Source organism: Paramisgurnus dabryanus, chromosome 3 (assembly GCF_030506205.2).
Source record: "Paramisgurnus dabryanus chromosome 3, PD_genome_1.1, whole genome shotgun sequence".
NCBI lineage: Eukaryota > Metazoa > Chordata > Actinopteri > Cypriniformes > Cobitidae > Paramisgurnus > Paramisgurnus dabryanus.
The window spans coordinates 39,095,322-39,116,178 of record NC_133339.1 but is presented as its reverse complement, the minus strand read 5'-3'; the positions used below and the strand labels follow the sequence as shown (position 1 = coordinate 39,116,178).

Genomic DNA, 20,857 nt, shown 5'->3' with positions numbered 1-20,857 from the left:
AAACATTACGAAATGCATTACACGATATGCGCACTTACTCTATGCAGTCATACTGTAAATGCATCTCTGTTCCCCGCAGTGCTGTGTTTTATTGGATCCTCTTGAAGCAGTTGTTAGGGAGGTTTAATGCACTAGAGAGCAGAATGAGGTGACATGAGGTTTCATTAGCAGGAAGTGTTGGTCCGGGGATTGCCGGATTACTGAGCCAGTTGTGGTGCTGTTATTATTAGAGAGAGGAAGACTTTTGGGTCATTCACTGGTATCAATTACCAGGCTGACCTTTAACATGCGGTAGTCGAAAAACAACTGGCTGAGGAGGAACGTTGATTGTGGAGGATGGTTAAGTCTGCCGAGCCGTATTTTTATTAATTACTCTGTGATTGGGCTGTGATGTGGTTGTGGGGTCACCTGGTCATGTTGTGTTGATGTGCTGGTGGCCCGTGGCTGTGCTTCTCATCTTGACCCTGCTTTAAAAGCCCAACCAATTATCAGGTCTGCTTGCCGTTCATTTCTCAGCCCACGTACGTTCGAGACTTGTTTATGCATATTTTTGAATAATGGAAACCATGTGATGCAAATATTAATACATTTACACCTTTATGTGTTTGCCCTGAAGTTCCCACTGTCAGTGTTTATGATACCATTGTGAATTATAGTTATTAATAAATTAAATTAAAACAGCGACCTCTGTAACCTCAGTTTTTCAAATCAAGAATTTACATTATCATTCAGAAATCACGTTTTTAGTAAAATGATTTTTGCAGAATATGTAGAATATGCAGAACATGTTTTCTTTAGGCAGTTATCACCTTCTACTTGAATGGCCATTGAAAAAGCTATAATGTCATTCACCCATGACTTATAAAACGGTATTGGTAACATGCTCCTAATAAGCAACATATGTAATTATTTCTGCAAGTTATAGGTTAACCTATGGATTATAGATTTATACCGATGCAGATACTTCGAACATCCCTAGTTTCCTGTCTACATATGTACGTACTGCTGTAAAAACCAGTGTCCCCGTAGATAAACCAGTCCTAATAAAGATGTCAATGATTAGGAGCGGGTGGTAAATTACCTAAGCAATTACTAAAGCAAGCATGTATTATTTAGATAGCGTCATTTTTGGAGGATGTGTGTCGGTAGTTGGGTATAATTGAGATGATAGTAATGATTACAGTGATGGATGTCATCCAGATGCCATGGATGTAAATTAGAAGGATAATCACTCTCTGATTTGCTTCCTTTACAGAGACACCAGCGAGGAGTGCAATGGAATTAGTGGTGCTCTCCCTGTGGAGCCCACGCCCGGCTCGAGACTGAACGAGTGGTGTCCTGCCGCACCCCCTCTTGTCCCTCTGCCCGCGCTCCACCCCACCAGTATGGGGGACGGCCTGGACGCAGTGCAGATGTCGGGGAGCAGCAGCAGTCAGGGGCAGGCGTTGTCCCAAGCCTCTGGGTTAGCCAACCCTCCTGCCCCAGAAATTGTCGACCCTACCCGTCCCAAGCGCCTGACCAACCAGCTGCAGTTTCTGCAAAAGGCGGTGCTGAAGAGCCTTTGGAAGCACCACTTCGCTTGGCCTTTTCATTCTCCTGTTGACGCTGTTAAACTGAATCTGCCTGTAAGTGATCGAATTGTCTGTTTATACCTCTGTTGTATTTGGGATATCTTTCGGTGAGACTGCTGCAAAAATCTTAGCCCATTTTAACCGAAATTGTGCTGGTGCAAATATCTGTTGGGTATTATGCTGGGTGCTCCAGAGTTATTGTGTTTGTTTATGAGTCTTTACTACAAGCTGTTGGACTTTGAGTCATTTTTTTATAGCAATTCACACACAATATTTCTTTAAAAATGAAATTGTAGTGGTTAGAGTCGCAGTGCACCACAGCATGCATTTAAGATTTTAAGGGATTGTGTATATTAGGGGTGTCATCGACTAAGGATTTACATATTCGAATCAGAATTGTTGAATATTTCCATAGTCGACCGATAGTCGAATCATCTATATGTGTGTGCATGGGTTGGGAGGGGGGGCAGACCAGGTACAAATTGGTAACTTTTATTTTCTTTCACAAGCAGCACACATAAACAACTTTCTGATAAAGTGACCAAAACTGTCTTTCAAGTGATAAACGAAGACAAACGATGACGATGCATTTATATATATATATATTTTTTTTAAGGGTAAATGTAAGGCAACATTTGTTTAAATTATTCCTCATAACATTTTAAAGCCACGATCTACAGAACATCACACAAAATAACATTTTGATAAATAAACCTAAAAAATAACAAATGTGATCCTGCCTTGGAAACCCCGGCTACATTTCAGCGATTTTATTTAATTTGGAGATTTAGCGCATCAAAGCAGTCATGACAAAAAAAAGGATAAATGAGAAATGACATATAATTTGTGATTGTTACTGTAAATAATAAAAACTAAGCTTTATATACAATTCATTAAACGTTAATTTATAACAAGAAAAACACTGAAAGTAATGATTTTATAGACACTACGCGTTATTATTTATAGCTCAGAAATACCTGCTTGCTTGCTTTGACTTTGATCATCTCTGTATTCACTTTAGATACAGAAACACCTGATGATATCATTTATTTCAGGAATCTCTTTGCTATCATTTGAAAGTGAACAACGACCATAATATTAAATCACAAGAAAGTCAGTCGTGTCAGGCATAAATATAGTTTCAGTGCAGATATTTTTCGTTTCATCACCGAAATTTAAAGAAACGGCTTACCTGTTTTGTAGTTTAACTTTTGACAAGATAACCACTCTGTTTTAAATAAATTTTAAAAACTTATACCCGTCAAAAAACATCCGTTTTTGAATGTTTAGTTTGATGAACTTCTAAATATGAGACGCAGAGCACCTAGCACGTTCGGCTAAATTGCATGCACAAGCATGGCCAGCACGCAATAGCGCAACATTGATACAACGAAAAGCAATCCAAAATGTACATACTTAAATTAGATCAGAATTTACATTTATAATAAATAAAAATGTTTAATAAAATAAGGTCATAAGTAACAAAGTGCAAATGTGCAAAATGCCTCAAGTGCACGGAAACAAAATACAAGCCAAATTGTTTAATCAGATAACCCAGAGTGATTTATAAATAAAATGAAATAATGAAATTATTAAAAGAACGAAACTATAGCCAGAATTGCCAGCTTTGTATGTAGAAACAAAGAGGCAATGGTTTATTAACATAGAAACCTCTTATGGACGTGTAGCCCGGTCAAGGGGGTTGTTGGATTTATTAACGCATTTTAAAAATATTTATTGAAAGCTGCTACTTCACATATTATTTGCAGCATTATAATAATATGCTGTATATTAATATATTGGGAGAAAGCTGTTATATGTGAAATTAAACAATGTGTGCACCCATATACGGCTAAAATTGTATGATCCTCATTTCATAACACATCTGGGACGATTCGACTGTGAGATTGGTAGTCGAATCAGGCTTCTCCTATCGATGCATCGAATCTTCGATTATTCAGGGTTAGGGGTGGGCAAAAAAATCGATTCTTAGATGAATCGCGATTCGGACGTGGGCCGATTCTGAATCGATTCACAAATGTCAAGAATCGATTCTTAAATGTTAGTTTACAAAATAACGTCACGTTATCAGAACCAAAAGGCGGAACTCAACTGGGGGAGCGGTGATGCACACGGACAACTTAAGAGAGCGCGCCCTGCAAGAGCGCATAGCCGAGCTTACAAGAGCAGAAGAGAAAGAACACTTTAAATGCTTGTAGGACTATACTGCATATATCTCTACATTGAATTTAGGGCTGTCACCATTACTCTATTATTTTTGAGGAGTTTTAAAAAAAAATCCTTGAGTACATGTCGAGTACTCCTTAAAATAGCGGAGATGCGGTTTAGTGAAACTAACAGTATTAGAAGCATACAAATCAGCGCTACGCTGCCTCTCTCTCCCTCTCGTTTGCTCGCTCACACACACCGTGCGTGTGAATCAGGAACTGCGTGAGGCAAGAATGCGCATCCATGTGAATTTTGGAAGTTAAAGACGACTGAGCTGCAGTGGCATGGCAAAACACATTTGAGAAGAAAGGCGCAGCAACTCAAAAAGACCTGCATGTTTCACAATTACTCCAAAAGACCATAATGACAATTTTGCGCGTGGAGCAGCAGTTGTGCGATCTACCGGCATTGCCTTTGCGATCGACGTATTGTACACCCCTGCCCTAAACCATCCGCAGACTGTTTAGATATAACATGAATATACTTCTGTAAAAATATGCACATAGTTTGTTATTCAGTCGCTGGGTGCGCTGCATTATATAAATACAGTAATACTGCCAATCACTGGGTATAATGATGATGATTAGACGCTTAACGTTCGTGGAAGTTAATGCCGGTTAACATATAGAATTAATATGTCACGTTAAATTAATATTTTTACTGGTTTTAATGTCTTACAACAGAAACAGGACATGTATGTATATAAGAATGACATTATTTATCCCTAGTTGCATTAAAGTACAGTATATGACAGTTCAGAGACTAGCAAAAGCGCAAACATTAACCTGGCTTTGAAAGCAAATGCGACGTAATGACGTCACAGATATGCAAATTAGTACGTCAAGAATCGATTCTGAATCGAATCGGGACCCTAAGAATCGATTCTGAATCGATTCATGAGGGTCCAAGCGATTCCCACCCCTATTCAGGGTCACCCCTAGTGTATAGCAGGGTAAATTATAATATAGTGGTATAACTTCCTGACTTATGTTCTGCATGGTGCTGTGTGAAGGCGGACAAGCCATTTATGGGATATAGATTGTCTAAAACATTCTGGGAGAGGGACATGACAGACAAGGCCAAAGCCATCATTGGGGATTGTAAATCAAAGTATTTGCGGAATGTGCACATTTTTCTGGCCCTAGTTGAAACTTGGTGGAAACGTCTACGATTGGCACAGCACACTGTTGACTTGAGTACTTCGTTGCTAGAAAGTTGCGGTTGCCTTAAGACAATGAATGTTGTGGGTTCTTTGTTTTAAGCATTTTAGTGAATTGTTATGCTGATATTTTGCACCATTTCTTCCCTAGGACTATTATAAGATAATCAAAAATCCTATGGACATGGGAACAATCAAGAGGCGACTAGAGAACAATTACTACATAAATGCCCAAGAATGTATTCAAGACTTCAACACCATGTTTACTAACTGCTATATTTATAATAAGGTATTGGTTCACTTTGCATGACAAAAACATTTTATGTGACATCAGTCGCTTTGGAAAGAAGTGGTGTAATTGGGCAGGAAGGTAATGGTGTGTGTCGCCCTCTGCAGCCTGGGGATGACATAGTCTTAATGGCAGAAGCACTGGAGAAGGTGTTCCTTCACAAGATTTCGGAGATGCCCCAGCAAGAGATAGAAATCAAGACTACGGGAAACAAAGGTCGTGGCCGGGGCAGGAGGGAGCAAGGTATAAAACTCATGCTTTTTTCTACTTGAGTGCTATAATTGAAACTGACACCAATCAGAATTCGACAGTAGATGTTTATATGTCTCACAATAACTTAATATTTCTACCACTCCTTTAGATGTAAGCCTGAGGATAGGGGCTACCATGGAGTCTTCGCCTTCCCCCCATACACGTGGCCTTTCCAGTCTCACACCTGGGCAACAACCCAGACCACCGCCACAAGGGCCGCCTATTTTACCTCCCCAGCCCGCCATGCAAGCCTTGCCCCCTCGGGTGCCTCCTTCGCTCCCTCCCCATGCGCCGCAATTAGGGCCACCTTATTCTTTGGGACCCACTGACTGCAACCCACCACCCACCATCATGACGGCTGTGCCTCCACTTCCCTCCCAGACCTCTTTGCCGCCCATGCACATGCAGCAGAGCACCGGTTCCATTCTACCAAGCCCAATCCCAATGGCTCCGAAAGTAAGTCAGCACATGAAAAGTAACATTTTGAATTGTTTCTTGTAATCCCCTTTATTTCTTACACTGCTTCTTGTTTTATTTGCAGCAGAGAAAGAGTCAGAAAAGAAAAGCGGATACCACGACACCTACTGCGAACGACCAGCTGAGCGAGTCTTCACCTGCTGAGTCAAAGTCGGGAAAAACTCTGCCACGCCGGGAAAGTGCACGACCTCCAAAACTACCCAAAAAAGAGGCACCGGACTCCCAGCACCACTGGACGCTCGCCACTGGGACCCATAGCCCAAAGCAACAAGAGCAGTTACGCTACTGCTTGGGCCTCGTGAAGGACATGTTCTCTAAGAAGCATGCAGGATATGCTTGGCCTTTTTACAAGCCAGTGGATGTGGCCGCTTTAGGGCTGCACGATTACCATGACATCATCAAACATCCAATGGATCTCAGCACCATCAAGGTTAAAATGCAGCTCGATATCGAAGTGTGATTCACTGTGTCAGTCTCTACCTTCCATGTTCATTCTTTGGTTTCTTCTGTTACAGGATAAGTTGGAAAACAGGCAGTACAGAGATGCTCAAGAGTTTGCAGCAGATGTACGGTTAATGTTCTCCAATTGCTACAAATACAACCCTCCAGACCATGAAGTAGTGGCGATGGCACGCAAACTGCAGGTACATAAGGATGTCAACACTTGCAGAGGATTCTGCGTGTTAAGCTCAGAGTATAGTCTGTTTTTACGTGTACGCGCACAGTCGAACGCACACGCTTGCAAAGTATAGTTTATTTGACTCCTACATGTAGAGATGTTCGGCGCATACGCATTGCACCATAAAATTAACGGAGGGTATCAATAATCCGGCGCTGCGCAAACAGTACGCAAGCACTGTTTTAATGACGAAAATTGCGTCATGCGCTCTGTACACGGACCCTTGCGTACATGTTAAAAATTGCCTTTTAGGACGTTTAGGACTTGCTTACTTTTGAAATAGTCATACAGATGTTATTGAGTTAACTACAGGCTTCCCATGGGACATGTTATTTTTGGATAATTATGAAATTTTAAAAGGTTTTTTCCAGTCATTGAAAGTCAGGGAATTTTATACTTTTTTTTGTCCAAGATATGGAATATAAAGGTTTTTGTTTGTTGCTTAAATTTTAATTTCCATTTATCAAATGGTGCTTTTCCATCGCATAGTACCACATGGTTTTGTTTGGTTTGGGTCAGGTCGGGTCAGCTCACCTCACTTTGGCTTGGTTAGCTTTTCCAACAAGATTAGTAACACTTTGGAGTGGGAGGGATTTTAGGCGGGCCATTATATTTGCGCTGTCTACTGCTGTGACATCATACAAGGGAGAGCGTCATTGTACATTCCCATACATTAATTTATTTATTTCTCAGTCAACCACAAAATTAAAATTGACCGCCACAAATAGATGTTTGCACATCGTGTTTATCACTACCTCTGTCTCACATGACAGTTTTTGTTCAAACACCCGTGGGGTCGGTCTGAGCCTCATTTAAGTTGCATTTAAGCATATATGCGAATGTGCGTGTCGCGAATGTGCCGCCACAAACTGAAAGTCTGGGAAAAAACTGTTATGGTGTTCCTGATTCTCAACTTGTGATGTTTTTCATCGCTAAAAGGGAGTTTGGGAACTTATAGCAGAGCACAGATAACAACATGTTTGCTCGAGACGGCGCAAGCTAGAATGAAGGTAAAGCTAATATTTTACATTATAGCGATGACGCTGGTAGTGACGATTCTCTCAGACCAATCAGTGATCTACGGTGTTTTCGCGTCACATTTTGGTATCAGGTCAGTTCGCTTGGAACCCTGAACGAGGTGGTACTAAAAAAGTATTTATGTACTACGTACTGCACCTAGTGGAAAAGCTCACAAAAGTAAGCTGACCCAAACCGTGAGGTATTATGCAATGGAAAAGCCCCAAAAATGTTATCCGCTTGTTAGGAAAAAACTTTTCCGGGTCCAAACCTCCGCTAATTTCAAGTGAGACTACAATTTAAAAAGCTGTTTATTGGCACTGTTTATTTATTTCATACATCCTGGACATTGTTCATGGATATTCAGCTTTTTAGTCAGGGAAAAGAGTGACTAAGAGTGGGAACCCTGCAACTAGTTAACGCAGCCTAGGAAATTTTCAAGCGAGTTGATGGCAAGTTTCTCATCTTTTTTTAAGGATGTGTTTGAGATGCGTTTTGCTAAAATGCCTGACGAGCCAGAGGAAATGATGGCAAACGCTCCTGCGCCAGCGCTCCACCCGGCTCCGGTCAAAACCCAGCCGCCCACGGGCCCAGCCTCATCCTCGGACACCTCCAGCGACTCCTCGTCTGAATCTGAATCGTCCACTGATGACTCTGAGGAGGAGAGAGCTCAGAGGCTGGCCGAACTTCAGGAGCAGGTGAGAAACAAAGTAAAAATTTGAAATGTTAAGTGTATAACACATATATGCATATTGAACTGTCCAATGAGGGACTATATCAATTCTTTATTTGATTTTGTTGTTTTCTTGCTTAGCTGAAAGCGGTTCATGAGCAGCTGGCTGCCTTGTCCCAGCCTCAGACCAGCAAACCAAAGAAGAAAGAAAAGGAAAAGAAAGAGAAGAAGAAAGACAAGCACAAAAAGAAAGCAGCACTGGAGGACATCCTGGAGCCACCTCCTGCCCTCAAGGCTCAGGGAAAGCCCAAGAACAAGACTGATGCTCTGCCCAAGAAGCCCAAAAAGCTTAGGTAGGCATTTACAAAAATACCTTTAATATATAGAAGAAGAAGTAAGCAGTGTTTAATTTGAAAAAGTTGTAAGCAATAGTGTGTATTGGTTAAACACCAAGATTCAATTTATTTTTCCCTACAGCAAAAAAGAGGGAGGTAAGGGTAACCGCTCCATGGCTCCCTTGGGCACGGCCCCACCCACCCTGCAGCCGGTGACAGGCCTTGACTCTGAGGAGGATCTGGGTCTGGCTGGAGGGCAAGCAATGGCAGGCATGGCCACTGCAGAGAAATGTAAGCCGATGTCATATGAAGAAAAGAGACAGCTGAGTCTGGACATAAACAAGCTGCCTGGAGATAAACTGGGGCGCGTGGTCCACATCATCCAATCCCGCGAGCCCTCGCTCAAAAACTCCAACCCGGACGAAATCGAGATTGACTTTGAGACGCTGAAGCCCTCCACGCTACGAGAGCTGGAGAGATACGTGTCGTCGTGTCTTCGCAAGAAGAAAAAGCCTGCAGGTGGGGTGCATATATGGATATATCATTTGAATATAAAACCTACTTTAATATCCGTTGTCCTGTGTATACCTACTTTCAATTCGCCAAGATATACAAGTTTTTCAGCATGTATTCAGACTGTATTTTCTCCCTGTAATTCAGTTCCAGAGAAGTCCATGGACGCAATGAGTTCGGCAAAGACGAAAGGCTCGTCATCAGAGTCGGGCAGCAGCAGTGAGTCCAGCACTTCAGAAAGTGAAGACTCTGAGATGGGTGAGCCAGATACAGAAGCAGACACATTTTTAAATCACTTGCGGTGTTACTTGATCCGTAAAACAACATTTTTCTTTCAACTCAGGGATGGCTTCCAAGATGAAGAAAAAAGGCAGAGGCGAAGGAAAGAGAGCTCATCACCAGGCAATGGCTCCAGGCATGCAGGTTCCTCATCAACCCCAGACGCCTGTGCTGCAGCCCACCATTCAGCTCAAGCAGCAGCAGCAACAACATCCCTCTCCAGCCACTTTCATGGCTCCTCCTGTTACAGCGCTGGAACCTTCGCAACTGCTGGAAGCCCCTTTTGACCCCCTTTCCCACTTTAGTCAGCCCCTCATGCACCTTTCCTCTCATGCTAATGACTCGTCCTCCCCTGCACCACCCCACCTCAACGCTCACCCTCCAGGAGGCCCTGTGTCACCTGAGACGCACCCGTTCCTAAACCAGCACCCCATTCTTCCTTCCCCAGGTAAGTGGAAGTATACATCACTTGGTTTTAATGGCATTTCTTAACTAGGGTACTGTACAAAGTGAACAGTACCGAGTCGTGCTATCCGAGAAGCAATTTGCTACCTCTTATTCATCTGGCTTTTTCCTTTGTCCACAGCCCTACACAACGCAATGCCCCAGCAGCCTTCACGGCCCAGTAATAGGGCAGCTCCGCTACCTCCTAAACCTCCGCAACAAAGCACGCCCCAGCAGCAGCAGCAACCCCAGCAGACGCTGCCACAGCAGCTCCAACAGAACCAACAGCCTGCTGCTGCTCCTCCCCAGCACCACCTTCCTCCTCACCTCCTACACCCTTCTCAGCACCGTCAGCGACCCCTCTCCCCTCCCACGCTCACTCCCCAAGGCCTGATCTCCTCTCAGCCTCCACAGATGCTCCTAGAGGACGACGAGGAGACCGTTCCCTCCATGTCCCTGCCGATGTACCTGCAACACCTTCAGCCGAACCGCCTGCAGCAGCAGCAACAACAACAACAACAAACGGCCTCGTTATTGCAGTCGCTGCAGAGCAGGCAGCCGTCGTTGCTGCAGTCAGTGCAGGTTCAGTCGCAGATGGGGACGCAAAGCTCCCTACCTCCACCGCAGCTCCCCGTTCAGACTCAGCCCCAACAGGCGGCATCGCATCAACCCTCCCCGCAGCTCTCGCAGCATCAGGCGAGACACGTGCAGCACTCGCAGCAGCTGGGATTTTCTCAAGGCCCAATGCAGGCCACACAAACTCAACCCAGTCAACACAAAGTCCCAATGCCTCCCAACAAAGCACAGCAGATCATCCAGCAGCAGCAACAACAGGCGCAGCAGCAGACGCAGCATCACTCTCCACGTCAACACGTCAAGTCTGACCCGTATAACTCGGGTAATGCTTCGGCACACCAGTGTTTGAAATGATTCCGCTTTTTTGACTTTGTTTTGGTTTTGATCTAATTTATATTGAGAAACTTTTGTTTTTATTGTAGCTTCCTCATCAGTATCGTAAGGATTTCAAACATAACTGTGCTTTATTTTAATATTATCTTTATTTCTACAGCACACATGCGTGATAACCCCTCCCCACTCATGATGCATTCCCCTCAAATCCCTCAGTATGCCACTTTCCAGCAGTCCCCCCCTCAGGGCAAAAAGGTAAGCATTGTTAAGTCCGGTTACCTGCTTTGGCACACGACGTCCGTAATAGCTGACACTTTTGTTTGCTTCAGGAATCACAGCGAGGTCCTTCAGCTCTTGTCGGTATTAAAGAGGAAAAGCTGCCCCCGTCGTCTGTGATGCGCAGTGAGCCATTTAGTCCAGCCATGAGACAAGACTCTCATAAACACCCTGAGACCAAACCGACAATGCCGGGCCACAGCCAACAGAGTAAGTTTGACATTTGATTTTGGCAATATGACTTTTTCTATATTTGAGTGCTATAATTTGGTCCCCAGTGCTTCTGTCAACCTAGAAAATGTGAAAAAGATCAACCCAGTAACTTAGTTTTGGTAAACCATTTTCTGCAAGCTTGTGAAAAAATAGGTAATTTCACATTTGGCTCCCCTTGTGATGTCAGAAGGGGATAACACCACCCCTTAATCTGCACTATTTAGTGCAGCGATCAGCTCATTTGCATTTTAAAGGACGCACCCAAAAACGGCACATTTTTGCTAACACCTACAAAGTGACAATTTTAACATGCTATAATAAATGATCTATATGGTGTTTTGAGCTTAAACGTCACATATGTACTCTGGGGACACCAACGATTAATTTGACATCTTAACAGAGTCTTGTGAAAGTAAAGTTTTGTCTTAATATATATTAAATATATATTATATATATGTTCATCTGATTAAAGGAGCCGATATGAAACCACTTGAAAGTTCCCGACCTGTCATACGCTCATCTGAACAGAGCGGCCCACCACCTTCAATGCAGGACAAAGACAAATTCAGACAGGAACCCAAGACACCCGTGGCCCCTAAAAAGGTACAGGTGGGTGCATGGGACATTCTCATCGATGCAACTTGACCTGATTGTGGCAGTTTACCTTGTTATGATGTACCAACTCCTAACCTCACCTAATTCCGTCCTAGGATGTGAAACTAAAGAATATGGGTTCCTGGGCGAGCCTGGCACAGAAATCCACCTCCGCACCCTCGTCCGGACTAAAGTCGTCCAGTGACAGCTTCGAGCAGTTCAGGCGCGCGGCCCGGGAAAAGGAAGAGCGAGAGAAAGCCCTGAAGGCCCAGGCCGAGCAAGCTGAGAAAGACAGGCAGCGCAGAGAACAAGAGAACAAGATGCGGTAAGAGACATTGGGAAAGGGAACGAGTTATCAATGGCTATGTTCACATGCACAACATTTTGTCAATCTGACTGAATTTAATCTGATAGCAGGCTATGACAATACAGTTTACATGCACCATAAACATTGCAATCTGATTAAAATGTTGGTTTACATGTACATTCTATAGACTGTTTCATCAGACACCGATGCGGTGACGCAATTGCGCGTTTGGTCGGAACTTTAATTCCGGTTTCTGTTTGTTTAACGATCTGACTAGTTGCTAAACTGAACTCTTGAACAAATACTTCGTCGAAAATAACAAATGTTTTGGTTTCCTAGGTAATCTACGTGTTGTTTATTTTGCTTGTTATATAAATAAACTACTTAAATGCTGTGTTCAGACCAGCTGTGGTAGAGGCGTCAAGCGCAAGTGATTTCAATGTTAAGTCAATGTAAAGACGCGTTGACGCGAGTCTGGAGGTCTGTGTTGCCATTGCCTTGCTATTGAATGTTTCTGTGACGAGAATAAATATGAGGTAAATATAAGACGTGAACTTAAGCAAACTTCTTCTGGCTATGTGCACAAGGTATTTTTGCAACCGATTGAGTAAATACAACAATTCATGCGTTTACATGCATACTTTTCTCCTGATTATCAGATCACAGATCGGAGTACACCACCCCTTTCAAAAAAGCAAAATTTGTATCCGATCGACCTCAATCGTTTGCATGAATGCTTTTCAGTACGATTGACCCATCAATCCGATTACAAACGATTATTTGGTTGCATGTAAACAAAAAAAAAACAGACTTATTTTAACAAAAGTAGTGAGTGTTTTTAAAGATTTTGATTTTATATAAAGGGGGCGAGATGATGAGGAGTCCATGGAATCTGCGAGAAGATCCCAGGAGGAGCCCCGAAGGCGGTCGGAGCAACAACAGGTTCAGCCTCCTCAGCAGCAGCACCAAACGCAGTCTCAACCCCAGAACCCGGCCCAGCCGCCCTCGGCCCCACAACCTTCCCAAGCGCCGCCACAGTCCCCTGCCTCTTCCCAGAGTGCACTTGACCAGCAGAGGGAGCTCGCACGTCGCCGGGAGCAGGAGAGGAGGAGGAGAGAGGCGGTAAGTTGAAATTATATACAAAGATATAAACAAAAATAAATCTGGTCGGTCATTGACGTTTGTTTTCTTGACCTTTCCAGATGGCAGCTACTATCGACATGAATTTCCAAAGTGATTTGATGGCTATCTTTGAGGAGAACTTGTTCTGAAGTGCAAGAGGAAGCGAGAGACTGCAAAAAAAAACCAACAACGACCAGATCACGGATTCCTCTACACGGACAGAACGGACTTGTAAAGCAGTAAGGGAAAGAGACCCCGTCTGACCACAAGAAACACTGAAGAGGCTGAAATAGCAATGCATAAGCTGAGGCCCTGCGAGGGAGGCTGTAGCTCTTCTTTTGCCTTAGCAGAAAGAGAGAGGGACCCTCAGACTGGGACGCCATCGCCTCTCCGGCATTCCTCCTGGATTTGGCATTGTGACCATGGCAGGAAAGAGAGGACTTGTGTGACTCTAATTCAGAAAATGGGAGCAATGGACAATGCTACGATTAGCGGAGGAATAACCTAAATGACAACATTTAAATGTACTGATTATCTGTAGTACGGCATCCATCGACTGCCAGACGTCTGAGGGGGATTTGTTTTTCTCGTTTCGTTTCCCTTCCATCGTTTTGATTTCGCCATATATGTCCTTTCCCCCCTTACACGGCAGGATGGGATCGGGGGCACTTAAGATCTTCCTCAGGAGAAGAGGGGAAGTGTACAGCTCGCCTTACACCGCTGACTTGTAACCGTGACAACACAAATAAAATTCACCAGGGGCTGTGATAAATGACTAACTGTGGTGTGTTTCACACTGTTATCATGTGCAGATTTTTCATTATGTAGGATCTACTGTAAAAAGGTATTTTCTTAATTACTGTTTTGGTTGATTTGGTTTTCTTTTTTTTTTTTTTATATTTTTAACTCTCTCTTACCAACACCTCACCCCCCCCCCCTCTCTGATGTCTATGCCAAACATACGCATATCCTTTTACGCTGATAGCAAAGACCCGAAACGCTTCACTTAACGTCTTTTCTTAATATATAAATATATTTTCTTGTTCTCCCCACTCGTCATTAAAAGTTTAGGTAGTCTTGTAGAAAATAAACCCTAATATATGCATTATTCTGACATTAAGTGTTAATCGAGGCGAGAAACGGAGATATACTTTTCATTATTCATCGTAAAAGGAATCCTGTGGCAGGCCGGAGCGCTTATCTATAAGAGTCGGTTTCTGTTTAGTTTGAGTATAATTTAAAGAATACAGTAACTATTTTAAGTGTATTATACATACATACATACATATAGAAGGAAAACTCGCAACTCTGTGCAAACTGGTACACGTTCATGCTGTCGCATTTTACAATGTCATGCTAGCGCCGGGCAAAATTTGGGCGCGACGGAGCTCTCAGCTGGTCACTGCATGACTCCTCCTCCTTTCTTTTCACGAATTGTTTCACTGCAACTGCACAGAGCGAACTCTGTATGCTGTACTAGATATAATTACAAAAAAGTTTGCAAAAAAAAATCAAATAATCGAAACCGTTCTGATTTATCATTGTTCTTGTTCGATTCTAGTGGATGTGTTCTAATTCTGTTATTTGACTCAAGCAAGGGTGGCGAGGACACGGTTTGAGACCTCGGCAGGTCCTCTGAGTTTTCTCTTATAGTGTTTTCTCCAGTGCCTGTATTGTATTGCGATTCTAGTTGGCATTTATTACGTTCTGGGAGGGCGAGGGAGGGCCGCGGTTCGATCCGGGTGGGAAATTTGGGATTTGGGGGAGAGCTTGTGTTTAAAAGACGAAAAAGGAAAGGCAACTTTTATATTTGACCCATTTACAATATTCACAATATTCAGGTTTTAGCTGGACTTCTTGAGTATACGGCGAACAGCCATGTTTTCGTTTTCTCAAAACCGCTACGAGGATTCATTCAACGGGCCACATGGTCAGTGTGTGTGTCTGGATGCATCGTCATATGTCAGTATGGTTATCGGTATATATGGAAGGGGAGGTCGGTCTAACCTGGAAGTTACAATCCCAATAACACTTCATTTAAACGATATGCTTTGCGAACTTTTTTTTTTCTTTGGTCATGAAGTCCACTTATATAAATATCTAATTTTTTCTTTGGTTAATTTGGTCTGTAAAAGTTAAAAGAGAAACACTTCATTCCTTCGAGCCTTTAAGTGTATTTTTTTCGTGGTAACAGTTGGACATTATGTGCCATAGATTTGGATTGTCCGGAGAATGTGCTGACCTGCAGCTCAGCAGAGAGTTTGCTTTATTCAGGTATTTTGTTCTTTTGTTTTGTTTTTTCTTTTTGGGTTTGTTTAACATTTTCCTCGATTACTGTTTGGTATGTGCGTGGGCTATCGAGGTCAATGGTTCAATCTGTTATGATCATGAAATAAACTCATCTCTTTTATAGAAAATTAAATGAAACAAAAAAAAATGAGCTGTCTCCTCTTTTATAATTTATACTCAAATTCAGCATTGTGTTTTATCAGATTTGTTTTGTTTAATATCAGACTGCTGTTTGCCTATTAAAACTGAATTATTTGCTTAAAAAAATTAGGCTTTTACAAACCATATATTTATTGCTTTGGGATTGTCTATATTGTTTAATGCCACTTTACCAAGAGGTCAAAACAAAAGGATGTTTGTCATAAAGATGTCCTGGTAAAATTTTATATGTAACAAATTCAGCAAATTTAATTTGTGTTTTATTTATTAATCCTTTATTTAAACCATCGAGGCAGTCACTTCTCCCAGGGAGACCTGGTTAAGGCCATAGCACATAAAGTTTTACACAAAAACAAGGACAAACTGTACTCAAAGTATTTTGACTGAAAAAAAATCATGAAAACACATGACAAATTTCAATACTTTTAAAAATACAGACACTTTTATCCATTACAAATAAGAAAGCTTTTCAAAGCTTTAAGATCAATCGCCCCGCTGACCACCACTACCACAAATAACACAATAAAATGATTGTATACCCCTTACGTAAATTAACACTGGTTTTATTATAGTAAAAGTGTAGCAGCCTTGGTTTTTGGTGTATTGTGAAACATTTGTGAAACCATAATTTGTCTTACAAAAGCCGTGGTTAAACTGTGGTTACTGCTTACTGTAGTGAAACCAGAGGTGTGAAGTAGTGATTTTTTTACTCCCTACTACTCGAGTATCTGTGCTTTTTCCAGTTCTTTGGCAACTTTTATTACTTTTACCTTTAAAGTCGCCATGAAACGGAAGTATCAATTGCCTAATTTTCCTCGTGGTGACTTGTATCCGAGTAAAACCGGCCCTGAAATGAAATAAGGCAGGGCTGGATTTGAATTTGTCCATTGAGATCTAATTGGATCATTTGAAGTTGGGTGGTGTTGCTAATTGCTAATCGCAGCCACATTCTCCCGGACCCCACCCACCTACATTATGACTGGAAGTAAAGAGAGATCGTTTTAAGGAGGGGAGGAGATTTGCATTTTTGATTAAAGATTATGAGGGCACATGAATTTTTTAAAATTAATGAAGCTCACAGATAAATCATTTGTAAAAAATACCACAATATTACAAAACAAATTACAGTTTTTTATTTTACTTTTCATTGCGACTTTAATATTTATTAAAATAAAAAATGTAGTACTTTCTTTAAGGAACGCAATGACTTTTTGGGACTTTAGCTTATTCACCGTATCCCTCATAGTTAGATAAGTCCATACGTACCTTTTTCAACTTTTAAACTCTGTCTGACGCATCCACCGCTAGCTTAGCACAAAGACTGGAAGTAAATGGCTCCAGCTAGCATACTGCTCCCAATAAGTGACAAAATAACACCAGTTTTCCTATTTATATGTTGTGATTTGTATAGTCACACCGTGTACAGATAACAAGGTCATATGAGAGACAGCCATCTTTTAACCGTATACATACTGGGAATTTTATTCTCAGAAGGTAAAGCACTGCGACTTGGGCGGACTGATTAGCGCAGCACTTGCGCAAACTCTATGCTCTTCACTACGGGGCTTCTCAGGTGCTGTGAGCAAATTACTCCACCCAAGTAGCAGTGTTTTCTTCTGAGAATATAGTTCCCAGTAATATGCTAGCTGGAACCATTTACTTCCAGTCTTTGTGCTAAGCTAGGCTAGCGGTGGGTGCGTCAGACAGAGTTACAGCACACACGTAGATAAAAAGGTATGTATGGACTAATCTAACTCCGGGGGATACGGTGAATAAGCTAAAATCACAAAAGTCGGCATGTTCCTTTAATAATACTTCAGTAAAACTTTTATTTACCTTAAGTACTTTTTTAATGTAATTGTGTGAAATGTAATGGGGTAAAAAGTATGGGTGTATGCTTTAATGTAGTAAAGTAAAAAAACTGATATGTACAGATACTTGAAAATGTACTTGATTAAAGGAAAAAATACTTGAGTACTTTACACCTCTGAGCAAAACTATGGTTAGTGAATGTAATCACGGTTTAACTATATTAGGCATGGTTTTTGATTTAGGAAAACTGGGTCATTTCATAAGGGCTGTTAATGAAAATCTAATTCAGAACGAAGCATAATTTAAAACGGATACAATTTGAAATATACACATTTTTATTTATTTTTAAGGGTCACAAAGTTAACCCTGGAGAGTTGTACCATTATTCATAATTTTTTTTTTACCATTATTCATAATGTGACGTAATGTTGCTTCATGCTTACATCATGCTGAGATATCGGTGTCTGGTTAACGATTTCACTCGGTTTCATAAGCAACAAAAACATTGAGCAAATCGCCTTTAAAGCTGTCCAAATTAAGTCCTTAGCAGCTGCATCCACTCACAAAAATAAAGTCTTGATATATTTATGGTAGAAAATGTACCAAATAATGGAACATGATCTTTACATAATATTCTAATAATTGTTGGCATAAAAGAAAAATCGATAATTTTAACACATACAATGTATTTTGGCTTTTGCTACTGGGTTTGTTGTCCAGGATCACATATTTATATTTTTCACTTAAAATGTCCCCATTATTTGTCGTCTGAACGCAGCAGTGAATGCTCGTGAGTGCGGACTTTAATTTTGACATCCAAACCGGAAGTGCTTCAATGCGTGCTGCGACGAGACTGTCAAGCTGTAGGACATGGGGGTTAAAATAGAGGTTTTCAGGGTGAGTAAGATGTAATTAACAATTTTAAAGGCCAGTAGGTCTAAATAAACTTTATTTAAACAGAGTAAATTGATTTTTTTTGGAATGTCAAACGTATGAAACTAGCTAAAAAGACAGCATGGCTACGAAGCTTTCTGCCCTGCTAAACATTTAGCAATTCTTGTATTTACATATCAGTAAATAACTATCCGAATATTTTCTTTCCTATTAATTTACATGTCATGTTTAATTACACAGATGATGGTTTATCTGTCATTTCCAGTGACGATGTTTTGGATATCAAATCAAGCCGAATATTTTGAGGAATACATCGTCAAAAGAAAGGTAAACACTTTAATATTAACCTATTTGATGTCGTTACATTTTTGATCAAGTTGTTACATGTTGGCATATTGAACAGTTCCATAGTTTATATATACATAACAAACATATATATTACATACTATAAACAGCTACATTACAGTGAACACAATACTTCTACAACATTTATTAATCTTAGTTCATGTTGAAAATTTACTAAAGCTTATTTGAGGTCAGATATATTAACTTATACTAACAATTAATAATATTTTTTTAATAGCATTTAGAAATCTTTGTTAATGTATTTTAACTTAATTATAAGTATTAACGTTAAAGAATAGAACCATAAGTGTAAGCAATATGTGTTCATATATTTTTCAGAGAGAAATCTTCCCTCCTGATGAGAAAATGCATGTAAGTATTCAATCTTTAATTCGATACTTAAGTTGTGATTTAACTTCAATGGTGGTTTCATTGACTAGTTAAGACCAAACAGGCCTACCTTTGTATGGGTAGATACTTCTTTGGTTTGCAGCATACATACAACATATACTCAGATCAATCAAACACTAGTTACACTGGTTACTATTTTTGAGATAGTCAGGAGTCAAGAAGAGACTAAATGAAAGTTTATTCTTTTAAGGAGATGCAATGATAGATTTTCTGTACATATTCACGTTGTGTCATTTCTTTTTCTGAAACAGAGACAAAAACTTGAGGACTTTAAGGAGCGCATGAGGAACAGGAAGGAGCAGAAGATGCTGAAACAGATGGGAATAGAGAATGAGGAATGATTACAAAACTACGTTATCATTTTTTTCTGTCATAATGCTACTTTGACATCAAGACTTATTGTGTAACATTAACGCACTGTCGTGTGTGTTTGTCATCAAACCATTTATTTAAAACCTTGAGTATATTGTTTTGAGATATCCTTTCATTTAAGGAACAGATTGGAAAAATGTATATATTTGTAAATATATGAGTTTTCACACAATTATACACATGGTTTGATGTTTTTGTAACTTTCGGAATTACTGTAAGTTATTCACTGTTTGTTTGATTTATTTACAAATTCCAAATAAATTCAAGGGTATTCTTTTTAAAACTCTTGTTAAATTGTTTGATTTTGTTATTTTTTTTAAGTTGCATGTATTTTTACTTGTACGTCTTATGTTTGTTCCTGTAGTTGAGTTAGTAAAGCATTGTGTTAGCAGTGCAGAGGTAATGGGGTTTGAGCCCCTTTTTTAGATAAATGTATACATAAAATATACTGGAAGTCGTTTTGGATATAAAGCGTCTGCCAAATTCATTGAAAAGAAGTTATTGAAAAGAAATGTAATTTTATTCAAATTAAATGACTGAAAATATTATCTTGTTTAAAATGTATTGTTACAAAAGTTAAATTAAGCTTTTTAGCATTTTCTCATAACTGTAAATGATCTGCTCATAATTAGATTAAACTGTGTGATGTCATTAAATATTTGAAAACCTAAATATGTACAAAATATAGAAACAAAATATATATATATTAGAAACAAAATTATAATGCAACAAGGCTATTTGCAGCTCTACTACAAGCTTAAGCACTCCTGAGAAGACATTAATAGGTGGTGGACAACTTTTGGGTTTTAAATTTTAGGTAAAATATAATATCCTCCATCCCAAAGTAGGCTTTGTTGACTTGTACCTGTCCCAGTTTGCAAGTTTTGGTTACTCTGTGTAGCACTGCCTCCTGGAGGAGTATACGTGCACTGGCAACAACTTGGACTTAATTAATAAATGAGTGAAAAAGATTTTAAGATAAGCTGATTTTGATTCAGCTTACCATGATAAATTATGTCATCAAGAAAAAACTACATAAATTAATTTTTAAGTACATTTAACAAAATTTAAACAAGTAAAACTGCTTTAAGAAGACACTTTGTTTCAAAGATTAAAGGTTGCTGGGTATATTAATCCCTGATTTTTTTTAAGGATTTAATAAATAATCTGTTTTAAATGTTTGTGAGTTGGTTTGTATATATTTTTTTTTTCATATGTTTCTAAACATTACAATACA

At 40.3% G+C, this 20,857-nt stretch overlaps 2 protein-coding genes across 5 annotated transcripts in view; both read left to right on the top strand.

The window, feature by feature from the left end:
• The window catches only part of brd4 (bromodomain containing 4), a 71,058-nt gene extending 55,263 nt beyond the window's left edge, over positions 1-15,795 (top strand). For 3 of the 4 annotated variants that reach the window (XM_065247211.2, XM_073814037.1, XM_065247047.2), the window contains 18 exons: positions 1,256-1,625; positions 5,111-5,248; positions 5,356-5,491; positions 5,610-5,956; positions 6,042-6,407; positions 6,493-6,621; positions 8,150-8,371; positions 8,488-8,699; positions 8,824-9,200; positions 9,342-9,452; positions 9,538-9,921; positions 10,060-10,815; positions 10,987-11,081; positions 11,156-11,312; positions 11,788-11,924; positions 12,026-12,234; positions 13,080-13,338; positions 13,419-15,795. In XM_065247211.2, the coding sequence (XP_065103283.2) occupies positions 1,386-1,625; positions 5,111-5,248; positions 5,356-5,491; positions 5,610-5,956; positions 6,042-6,407; positions 6,493-6,621; positions 8,150-8,371; positions 8,488-8,699; positions 8,824-9,200; positions 9,342-9,452; positions 9,538-9,921; positions 10,060-10,815; positions 10,987-11,081; positions 11,156-11,312; positions 11,788-11,924; positions 12,026-12,234; positions 13,080-13,338; positions 13,419-13,487 (4,344 nt within the window). In that variant the 5' untranslated portion in view covers positions 1,256-1,385 and the 3' untranslated portion in view covers positions 13,488-15,795. The remainder of the gene's footprint in view (positions 1-1,255; positions 1,626-5,110; positions 5,249-5,355; positions 5,492-5,609; positions 5,957-6,041; positions 6,408-6,492; positions 6,622-8,149; positions 8,372-8,487; positions 8,700-8,823; positions 9,201-9,341; positions 9,453-9,537; positions 9,922-10,059; positions 10,816-10,986; positions 11,082-11,155; positions 11,313-11,787; positions 11,925-12,025; positions 12,235-13,079; positions 13,339-13,418) is intronic. The other variant, XM_065247132.2, reaches the window with a different exon arrangement.
• Positions 15,796-18,383: 2,588 nt separating this feature from the next.
• Positions 18,384-19,916, top strand: pet100 (PET100 cytochrome c oxidase chaperone). The gene is made up of 4 exons (XM_065254967.2): positions 18,384-18,495; positions 18,733-18,819; positions 19,177-19,209; positions 19,500-19,916. Exons 1-4 carry the CDS (start codon positions 18,469-18,471, stop codon positions 19,587-19,589), a joined length of 237 nt encoding a protein of 78 aa, XP_065111039.1. The 5' UTR covers positions 18,384-18,468; the 3' UTR covers positions 19,590-19,916.
• The last annotated feature ends 941 nt before the right edge of the window (positions 19,917-20,857 follow it).